At 44.1% G+C, this 11,653-nt stretch overlaps 1 protein-coding gene across 5 annotated transcripts in view; it reads left to right on the top strand.

Annotated features, from left to right (window-relative positions):
- The first annotated feature begins 1,986 nt into the window (after positions 1–1,986).
- The window catches only part of hdac6 (histone deacetylase 6), a 41,385-nt gene continuing 31,718 nt past the window's right edge, over positions 1,987–11,653 (top strand). For 4 of the 5 annotated variants that reach the window (XM_036989064.1, XM_036989063.1, XM_036989066.1 and 1 more), the window contains exons 1-5: positions 1,989–2,444; positions 2,949–3,073; positions 4,490–4,603; positions 10,456–10,541; positions 11,650–11,653. The exon at positions 11,650–11,653 is cut by the window's right edge and continues 81 nt beyond it. In XM_036989064.1, the coding sequence (XP_036844959.1) occupies positions 2,996–3,073; positions 4,490–4,603; positions 10,456–10,541; positions 11,650–11,653 (282 nt within the window). In that variant the 5' untranslated portion in view covers positions 1,989–2,444; positions 2,949–2,995. Of the gene's footprint in view, positions 2,445–2,948; positions 3,074–4,489; positions 4,604–10,455; positions 10,542–11,649 lie in introns of all 5 variants that reach the window. The other variant, XM_036989067.1, reaches the window with a different exon arrangement.

Raw genomic sequence — 11,653 nt, 5'->3', positions numbered from 1 at the left:
ACACTGGCTTCCTGTCAAGGCAAGGGCTGATTTCAAGGTTTTACTGCTAACCTACAAAGCATGACATGGGCTTGCTCCTACCTTTCTCTCTGATTTGGTCCTGCCGTACATACCTACACGTACGCTACGGTCACAAGACGCAGGCCTCCTAATTGTCCCTAGAATTTCTAAGCAAACAGCTGGAGGCAGGGCTTTCTCCTATAGAGCTCCATTTTTATGGAACGGTCTGCCTACCCATGTCAGAGACGCAAACTCTGTCTCAACCTTTAAGTCTTTACTGAAGACTCATCTCTTCAGTGGGTCATATGATTGAGTGTAGTCTGGCCCAGGAGTGGGAAGGTGAACGGAAAGGCTCTGGAGCAACGAACCGCCCTTGCTGTCTCTGCCTGGTGCTGGTTCCCCTCTTTCCACTGGGATTATCTGCCTCTAACCCTATTACAGGGGCTGAGTCACTGGCTTATTGGGGCTCTCTCATACCGTCCCTGGGAGGGGTGCGTCACCTGAGTGGGTTGAGTCACTGATGTGATCATCCTGTCTGGGTTGGCGCCCCCCCCCCCCCCCCCCCCCCCTTGGGTTGTGCCGTGGCGGAGATCTTTGTGGGCTATACTCAGCCTTGTCTCAGGATGGTAAGTTGGTGGTTGAAGATATCCCTCTAGTGGTGTGGGGGCTGTGCTTTGGCAAAGTGGGTGGGGTTATATCCTTCCTGTTTGGCCCTGTCCGGGGGTGTCCTCGGACGGGGCCACAGTGTCTCCTGACCCCTCCTGTCTCAGCCTCCAGTATTTATGCTGCAGTAGTTTATGTGTCGGGGGGCTAGGGTCAGTTTGTTATATCTGGAGTACTTCTCCTGTCCTATTCTGTGTCCTGTGTGAATTTAAGTGTGCTCTCTCTAATTCTCTCTTTCTTTCTCTCTCTCGGAGGACCTGAGTCCTAGGACCATGCCTCAGGACTACCTGACATGATGACTCCTTGCTGTTCCCAGTCCACCTGGCTGTGCTGCTGCTCCAGTTTCAACTGTTCTGCCTTATTATTATTGGACCATGCTGGTCATTTATGAACATTTGAACATCTTGGCCATGTTCTGTTATAATCTCCACCCGGCACAGCCAGAAGAGGACTGGCCACCCCACAGCCTGGTTCCTCTCTAGGTTTCTTCCTAGGTTTTGGCCTTTCTAGGGAGTTTTTCCTAGCCACCGTGCTTCTACACCTGCATTGCTTGCTGTTTGGGGTTTTTGGCTGGGTTTCTGTACAGCACTTTGAGATATCAGCTGATGTACGAAGGGCTATATAAATAAATTTGATTTTGATTTGATACTATTAGGGATTCCTGTAAAACAGTGTCGTGGTACCAGGAAGATGCAGTGTCGTGGTACCAGGAAGATGCAGTGTCGTCATGGTACCAGGAAAATGCGGTGTCGCCATGGTACCAGGAAGATGCGGTGTCGTCATGGTACCAGGAAGATGCGGTGTCGTCATGGTACCAGGAAGATGCAGTGTCGTGGTACCAGGAAGATCCTGACTCCCACCTCTCAGCAGGCCTCTCACTGTATCCGACTGAAACACATTCACATGCTTGTATCCTCAGTTCAACTGTTGGTTGTAGACTTTTATTCAAATGGTATTGAGCCAACATATGCTCACAGTGAGGGCAAAGGAAATATATATTTTTAATTAAAAAAGGAAGACATTTATGCAAAAATAATATACAAAAAGTCATAATGAATTATAGGAGAAATATGCATTACTTCTGATAATCCAAGCACTATTCGGCCTAAATGTAACAGAGATTAGAAGGAAAAAAATACCAGGTATTTTAACCTCTAGTCCTTCATTAGTGAGTTAGTGTAGAGACAAATTCCTTGTAGAAAAGTCAATGGTTTTGTAATGAAACAGGCAGGGAGCAGGACCCGAACCCTTGACCTTCTAGGCCGAAGTCCAGCGCGCTATGGACCGTTCCGTGACAGCAGGCTCGAGCGACAGAGTCGGTATCAGCGCCTATAACCCCCGGGTCGTTACACTAGGATTATTTTGGTTGGCATTGGACCAGACCAGAAAACATCACACACGGACCACAAAGCATTGCACAGAAGAACTCACACAACCCCCGTGTTTATATCCCGTGGGCTTCACTTGTATTGTAACAGCGACCTCAAATAGATACTTTGTACATACTCCATTCAAAGACGCGTCATGCACTGGGGGCGCATTCATTACGTCGATTCTGTTGTAAAAAAAAAAACATTTCTTAAACGGAAGCAACCTGAACGAAACGGGAAGGGACATACCTGAATTTCTCAAATTGAAAGTGTGTTGTTTTTTTTTTGCAACTGTTTGGTACTAATGATTACACTCCGGAGTGTGGTCATTGCCGACGTCATTTCTGTGCGACGTTGTTGTCGCTCCACTTCGCGCTCAGACGGAGGGTTTGGTAAGGCGGAACATCAAGTGTAAGTCAAGTGTACGGTGTTATTGTCTCTACGCTCTATTTTTATTGTAATGTTGTGCTCTGAAAAATGACTACAATTATTTGAATTAGGGGTTTGGAGAGTATTTTTTTAGTTCAACGTTAGTCTTGAAGTTATAGCTAAGCATCGGCTAACGTTAACCACTGATGAGACGTTGTTGCGGCTTGTTTTCTTAAAAAAAAACACCTTTTGACGAGTTGATACGGATACAATGACCGCTTTTGATTTGTAACGTTAGCCATATCTACCGGCTTGTAACGGGTAAACTGGCTAGAATTGGGATCTGTCTGTGGCAACATGAGAAAGTGAAATCACCTGTCCAAAAAATGACGTTTCAAAACACACAGCCCCCATCTTCCTGGAAAAAGTGATGCTTTCAAAGCCCACACGACACCATTGATTATTCATTAGGGTTCCATGATTTCCAAACGGAACAGAAATGATCTGTTATCATCAACTATTGACCTTTGTTGATATATGTTGTAGGGTGTGTGTATAGGTGTTTCTGTGGACGGTAGTGTATCTGCTGCAGCATGGAGTCTGTGCCAGAGCCCAGGTCTGTCAGACGTTCCCCTCGCACGTCAAAGTCACCGGACAACAACGCAGCCAAAGTAAGATATACCCGAGAATTAAGAGTCTGTCTACATGTCCGTGATACGAAGTGAATAGAGCTAGCCACCATCTATCTATAAGTAGACTCACTGCAGCTCACTCTTGACTGTAGGCTGTATCAGGGATGGCTAACAACAGAGATCCTATTAAATTACCAAGAGGAGCAATGTCATAAACACTCAAGGTTCCAGAATGGGGGTGGAAATGGCAGCCATTTTGGTCAGGTAGAAATCCAAACCTGTCTAATTGGAATGAATGGCAGTAGAGGCATAATCCTGATTTTTTTTCTTCATATATAGGAAAATAAAACAAAGGCATGTGATATATCAGACATAGTTTAACAAAATCATTATCAACATTAAATATTGTCATATAATCATAAATGCAGTTTTATAAGGGGTTTATACACGTTTTCTGTATAAATAGCCTCTAATATATATGTAAACAGACCATAAATGTCTCCATTTTTTAAAATTTTCTTGGGAAACTGGAAGTGCTATTATATGATACAATATCAGTTGTATTTACATCTTGTCTAAGTCCCATCAACTGATTTGATTCAGTTCCAGGCTGTTGATTGACAGCATTTGTTTGAATGGAATGTTGGCATATTGGCAGTTAATTAGAAATCAATAATGGGGTCATTCCTCTAAAACTTGACTGGCTACGCTAGCTAACAAACATACAGTGCAGATAAGTTCTTCAAGGACATTAGTTTACACTATCTTATCACAGTACTGGTAACACCATCGTTGACCAACTCCCTGTCCAACATGGCTGACTTTTGGACCATCATGAGAAGGTTCAAAACCATTCTAGTATTCTAAAACCCTCGTTCTCGGTGACCCAACTGGCTGTGCAAGCTTTAACCTAACATAAACACACGTGATTCAACCGACCAAGGACATGAGAAGCAGCAGACTACTAGAATCAGGTGTGTTAAAGCAGGGTTGCAACAAAATTCTGCACTTCCAATAGCTCTTCAGGAGGAGGGCTTGTCACCCCTGCCACAGATAAGCCAGTTAGATGTGATGCCGTAGTCATTGCTTTTGTTCCAAACGGTACCCTATTGCCTATGCAGTGCTTTTGACCAGGGCTCATAGGGTCCTGGCCAACAGTAGTGCACTATAAAGGGATTAATGTGCTATTTAAGACACAGATGTGGCTGTTAATGATCACCGTGTTGATGGTGGAGTTTGATCACGTTGAGAGATACCTTTAGACTCCCCTGAAAGCTGTTGTTCCACACGCAGACATTCACTCTACAAGACAGGGTCATTTCTTCAAACATCTTCAGTCTGTTTTTCACTCTTAGTGGTCTCCTAATCACTTGGGAGAGTTATTTTACTGGGACAACAACAACAACAGTCTTCATTGATTGCCTAACCTCTGTCTGTTACTCACCTCTGCCTCAGAAGGAGAGCGGCAAGACCCGGAAGAAGACGAGCAACCTGCAGGAGACTCGGAGGAGAGGAAGAATGGACAGAAGTAAAGGAGAAGAGGACATAGCCAATCAACTGAACAAGCTGGTACTTTAGAGAGGAAGCCTAAAGGGAAATGACATGTGGGAGAAAGAGTTTTACATTTGTCTAGTGAATCTAGAGAGGAAACAGTGAAATCTAGAGAGATGGAGAGGAAACAGATAATCTAGAGAGATGGAGAGGAAACAGTGGAGATGGAGAGGAAACAGTAGAGATGGAGAGGAAACAGTGAATCTAGAGAGATGGAGAGGAAACAGGAAATCTAGAGAGGAAACAGTGATTCTAGAGATATGGAGAGGAAACAGTGAATCTAGAGAGGAAACAGTAAATCTAGAGAGATGGAGAGGAAACAGTGAATCTAGAGAGATGGAGAGAACAGTGAATCTAGAGAGGAAACAGTGAATCTAGAGAGATGGAGATTAAACAGTAGAGATGTAGAGGAAACAGTACATCTAGAGAGATGGAGAGGAAACAGGTTTCTAACATTTTAGGCTATTTACATAATGTTTTCTGAACACATTATATCCTCATCACTCATTGTCTGCTAGTGCTGAGCGATTGACTTTCCCCCGTTATTCAACAACTATCTGATCGACGTGGTCCAATTACTTAACTTCCGTTTAGTCTTTGTGTGAGCCGAAAACACGCCGTTTCTCTAGAGAGAAATCATGTCACGAACCGTGTGGGACGCTGGGCTGAAGTTAGTTGTTGTAGTTTCACGAAGCAAATATTCAGCAGAGTTCAGTGCAGAAACGTGGTAATTAACTACAATGACCATAATCCATTGCGCCTGTTCATTCCAGCTACGATCTGTAGGTTAGATACACACAGGCCTTATGGACCGTATGAGAGAGGAATGTACACAACACAATGAGGAGAGAGAGGGATAGAAAGAGTTTGTGAAAGTATGCCTTGTAAACTGGTTTACTCAGACAGCTCTGCAGCATCCTTAGTCAGGCTAGTTAGATAGGATGACTAGAGACAGTAAAGTACAGGAAGAACAGAGATAACGTGAGATGGTAGAGATAATACATAGTTTAGTCAGACAGCTCTGCAGCATCCTTAGTCAGGCTAGTTAGATAGGATGACTAGAGACAGTACAGTACGGGGAGAACAGAGATAACGTGAGATGGTAGAGATAATACATAGTTTAGTCAGACAGCTCTGCAGCATCCTTAGTCAGGCTAGTTAGATAGGATGACTAGAGACAGTACAGTACGGGGAGAATAGAGATAACGTGAGATGGTAGAGATAATACATAGTTTAGTCAGACAGCTCTGCAGCATCCTTAGTCAGGCTAGTTAGATAGGATGACTAGAGACAGTACAGTACGGGGAGAATAGAGATAACGTGAGATGGTAGAGATAATACATAGTTTAGTCAGACAGCTCTGCAGCATCCTTAGTCAGGCTAGTTAGATAGGATGACTAGAGACAGTAAAGTACGGGGAGAACAGAGATAACGTGAGATGGTAGAGATAGTTTAGTCAGACAGCTCTGCAGCATCCTTAGTCAGGCTAGTTAGATAGGATGACTAGAGACAGTAAAGTACAGGGAGAACAGAGATAACGTGAGATAGTTTAGTCAGACAGCTCTGCAGCATCCTTAGTCAGGCTAGTTAGATAGGATGACTAGAGACAGTACAGTACGGGGAGAACAGAGATAACGTGAGATGGTAGAGATAGTTTAGTCAGACAGCTCTGCAGCATCCTTAGTCAGGCTAGTTAGATAGGATGACTAGAGACAGTACAGTACGGGGAGAATAGAGATAACGTGAGATGGTAGAGATAATACATAGTTTAGTCAGACAGCTCTGCAGCATCCTTAGTCAGGCTAGTTAGATAGGATGACTAGAGACAGTAAAGTACAGGGAGAACAGAGATAACGTGAGATAGTTTAGTCAGACAGCTCTGCAGCATCCTTAGTCAGGCTAGTTAGATAGGATGACTAGAGACAGTACAGTACGGGGAGAACAGAGATAACGTGAGATGGTAGAGATAGTTTAGTCAGACAGCTCTGCAGCATCCTTAGTCAGGCTAGTTAGATAGGATGACTAGAGACAGTACAGTACGGGGAGAATAGAGATAACGTGAGATGGTAGAGATAATACATAGTTTAGTCAGACAGCTCTGCAGCATCCTTAGTCAGGCTAGTTAGATAGGATGACTAGAGACAGTACAGTACGGGGAGAATAGAGATAACGTGAGATGGTAGAGATAATACATAGTTTAGTCAGACAGCTCTGCAGCATCCTTAGTCAGGCTAGTTAGATAGGATGACTAGAGACAGTAAAGTACGGGGAGAACAGAGATAACGTGAGATGGTAGAGATAGTTTAGTCAGACAGCTCTGCAGCATCCTTAGTCAGGCTAGTTAGATAGGATGACTAGAGACAGTAAAGTACAGGGAGAACAGAGATAACGTGAGATAGTTTAGTCAGACAGCTCTGCAGCATCCTTAGTCAGGCTAGTTAGATAGGATGACTAGAGACAGTACAGTACGGGGAGAACAGAGATAACGTGAGATGGTAGAGATAGTTTAGTCAGACAGCTCTGCAGCATCCTTAGTCAGGCTAGTTAGATAGGATGACTAGAGACAGTACAGTACGGGGAGAATAGAGATAACGTGAGATGGTAGAGATAATACATAGTTTAGTCAGACAGCTCTGCAGCATCCTTAGTCAGGCTAGTTAGATAGGATGACTAGAGACAGTAAAGTACGGGGAGAACAGAGATAACGTGAGATGGTAGAGATAATACATAGTTTAGTCAGACAGCTCTGCAGCATCCTTAGTCAGGCTAGTTAGATAGGATGACTAGAGACAGTAAAGTACGGGGAGAACAGAGATAACGTGAGATGGTAGAGATAGTTTAGTCAGACAGCTCTGCAGCATCCTTAGTCAGGCTAGTTAGATAGGATGACTAGAGACAGTAAAGTACAGGGAGAACAGAGATAATGTGAGATAGTTTAGTCAGACAGCTCTGCAGCATCCTTAGTCAGGCTAGTTAGATAGGATGACTAGAGACAGTACAGTACGGGGAGAACAGAGATAACGTGAGATGGTAGAGATAGTTTAGTCAGACAGCTCTGCAGCATCCTTAGTCAGGCTAGTTAGATAGGATGACTAGAGACAGTACAGTACGGGGAGAACAGAGATAACGTGAGATGGTAGAGATAGTTTAGTCAGACAGCTCTGCAGCATCCTTAGTCAGGCTAGTTAGATAGGATGACTAGAGACAGTAAAGTACGGGGAGAACAGAGATAGTTTAGTCAGACAGCTCTGCAGCATCCTTAGTCAGGCTAGTTAGATAGGATGACTAGAGACAGTACAGTACGGGGAGAACAGAGATAACGTGAGATGGTAGAGATAATACATAGTTTAGTCAGACAGCTCTGCAGCATCCTTAGTCAGGCTAGTTAGATAGGATGACTAGAGACAGTACAGTACGGGGAGAACAGAGATAACGTGAGATGGTAGAGATAATACATAGTTTAGTCAGACAGCTCTGCAGCATCCTTAGTCAGGCTAGTTAGATAGGATGACTAGAGACAGTAAAGTACGGGGAGAACAGAGATAACGTGAGATGGTAGAGATAGTTTAGTCAGACAGCTCTGCAGCATCCTTAGTCAGGCTAGTTAGATAGGATGACTAGAGACAGTAAAGTACAGGGAGAACAGAGATAACGTGAGATAGTTTAGTCAGACAGCTCTGCAGCATCCTTAGTCAGGCTAGTTAGATAGGATGACTAGAGACAGTACAGTACGGGGAGAATAGAGATAACGTGAGATGGTAGAGATAATACATAGTTTAGTCAGACAGCTCTGCAGCATCCTTAGTCAGGCTAGTTAGATAGGATGACTAGAGACAGTACAGTACGGGGAGAACAGAGATAACGTGAGATGGTAGAGATAATACATAGTTTAGTCAGACAGCTCTGCAGCATCCTTAGTCAGGCTAGTTAGATAGGATGACTAGAGACAGTACAGTACGGGGAGAACAGAGATAACGTGAGATGGTAGAGATAATACATAGTTTAGTCAGACAGCTCTGCAGCATCCTTAGTCAGGCTAGTTAGATAGGATGACTAGAGACAGTACAGTACGGGGAGAACAGAGATAACGTGAGATGGTAGAGATAATACATAGTTTAGTCAGACAGCTCTGCAGCATCCTTAGTCAGGCTAGTTAGATAGGATGACTAGAGACAGTAAAGTACGGGGAGAACAGAGATAACGTGAGATGGTAGAGATAGTTTAGTCAGACAGCTCTGCAGCATCCTTAGTCAGGCTAGTTAGATAGGATGACTAGAGACAGTACAGTACGGGGAGAACAGAGATAACGTGAGATGGTAGAGATAATACATAGTTTAGTCAGACAGCTCTGCAGCATCCTTAGTCAGGCTAGTTAGATAGGATGACTAGAGACAGTAAAGTACAGGGAGAACAGAGATAACGTGAGATAGTTTAGTCAGACAGCTCTGCAGCATCCTTAGTCAGGCTAGTTAGATAGGATGACTAGAGACAGTACAGTACGGGGAGAATAGAGATAACGTGAGATGGTAGAGATAATACATAGTTTAGTCAGACAGCTCTGCAGCATCCTTAGTCAGGCTAGTTAGATAGGATGACTAGAGACAGTACAGTACGGGGAGAATAGAGATAACGTGAGATGGTAGAGATAATACATAGTTTAGTCAGACAGCTCTGCAGCATCCTTAGTCAGGCTAGTTAGATAGGATGACTAGAGACAGTAAAGTACGGGGAGAACAGAGATAACGTGAGATGGTAGAGATAGTTTAGTCAGACAGCTCTGCAGCATCCTTAGTCAGGCTAGTTAGATAGGATGACTAGAGACAGTAAAGTACAGGGAGAACAGAGATAATGTGAGATAGTTTAGTCAGACAGCTCTGCAGCATCCTTAGTCAGGCTAGTTAGATAGGATGACTAGAGACAGTACAGTACGGGGAGAACAGAGATAACGTGAGATGGTAGAGATAGTTTAGTCAGACAGCTCTGCAGCATCCTTAGTCAGGCTAGTTAGATAGGATGACTAGAGACAGTACAGTACGGGGAGAACAGAGATAACGTGAGATGGTAGAGATAGTTTAGTCAGACAGCTCTGCAGCATCCTTAGTCAGGCTAGTTAGATAGGATGACTAGAGACAGTAAAGTACGGGGAGAACAGAGATAGTTTAGTCAGACAGCTCTGCAGCATCCTTAGTCAGGCTAGTTAGATAGGATGACTAGAGACAGTACAGTACGGGGAGAACAGAGATAACGTGAGATGGTAGAGATAATACATAGTTTAGTCAGACAGCTCTGCAGCATCCTTAGTCAGGCTAGTTAGATAGGATGACTAGAGACAGTAAAGTACGGGGAGAACAGAGATAACGTGAGATGGTAGAGATAATACATAGTTTAGTCAGACAGCTCTGCAGCATCCTTAGTCAGGCTAGTTAGATAGGATGACTAGAGACAGTACAGGAAGAACAGAGATGACGTGAGATGGTAGAGATAATACATAGTTTAGCTGGCTGACAGCTACTGTCTGAGCAGAGATGAGTTCACTTTTAAGGAATCAAATAAAAACAAGGTAATATACACAACTGACATGTTTTATTATTTAGTAATTTACTATTGACGTCTACCCAGTGTAGACCTGACAGAGCATCGTTTTGGGTTTTGGAATCAACATTAAAAAGCTCTGAAATCATCATAACGGCATTATTTCATAACACATTTCATGTAAAAATAAATAAATAATAATAATCGAAAGCTTTATAAAAAACGGTTTATTTTCCAATTAAATCGAACCGAAAGGCACTTTATCGCTCAGCACTAATGGCTATGGTTGTCGTGTGTGCTCATGTGTTTTGTGTGTGCTCATGTGTTTTCGTGTGTAGGATCTACGTAACGAGGCTTCAGCCACAGGGACTGGTCTGGTGTTTGACAGCATGTTCACACACCATCGCTGTCTCTGGGATCCCAGGTGATTGTTTTCTGAACCCTGTTCGTCTGTCTCCTTGCTGCTCCAGGTGGGTACACTCTATACAAAAGTATGTGGACACCCCCCTTCAAATTTGTGGATTTGGCTATTTCAGCCACTGCATGAAATGGAGCACAAAGACATGCAATCTCCATAGACAAACATTGGCAGTAGAACGGCCTTACTGACTTACTCAGTGACTTTCAACGTGGCACCGTACCCCAAACAGGTACCCCAAACAGGTACCCCAAACAGGTACCCCAAACAACTCCAAACAGGTACCCCAAACAGGTACCCCAAACAGTTACCCCAAACAGGTACCCCAAACAGGTACCCCAAACAGGTACCCCAAACAGGTACCCCAAACAACTCCAAACAGGTACCCCAAACAACTCCAAACAGGTACCCCAAACAACTCCAAACAGGTACCCCAAACAACTCCAAACAGGTACCCCAAACAGGTACCCCAAACAGGTACCCCAAACAACCCCAAACAGGTACCCCAAACAACTCCAAACAGGTACCCCAAACAACTCCAAACAGGTACCCCAAACAACTCCAAACAGGTACCCCAAACAGGTACCCCAAACAACCCCAAACAGGTACCCCAAACAGGTACCCCAAACAGGTACCCCAAACAACCCCAAACAGGTACCCCAAACAACTCCAAACAGGTACCCCAAACAACTCCAAACAGGTACCCCAAACAGGTACCCCAAACAGGTACCCCAAACAACCCCAAACAGGTACCCCAAACAACTCCAAACAGGTACTCCAAACAGGTACCCCAAACAACTCCAAACAGGTACCCCAAACAACCTCAAACAGGTACCCCAAACAGGTACCCCAAACAACCCCAAACAGGTACCCCAAACAGGTACCCCAAACAACTCCAAACAGGTACCCCAAACAACCTCAAACAGGTACCCCAAACAGGTACCCCAAACAACCCCAAACAGGTACCCCAAACAACCCCAAACAGGTACCCCAAACAACCCCAAACAGGTACCGCTGTATTTAAGTTTGACCTCATTTCTGATTCTGTAAGCAATTAACCGACTGGTTGTATCGAAGAGTGAATTGAGAAACTATTGTGTTGCTCTGCTTCCAGCCAC

This window comes from Oncorhynchus mykiss, chromosome 9 (assembly GCF_013265735.2).
Source record: "Oncorhynchus mykiss isolate Arlee chromosome 9, USDA_OmykA_1.1, whole genome shotgun sequence".
Taxonomy (NCBI): Eukaryota; Metazoa; Chordata; class Actinopteri; order Salmoniformes; family Salmonidae; genus Oncorhynchus; species Oncorhynchus mykiss.
This window is presented reverse-complemented; position numbering and strand designations above follow the sequence as displayed.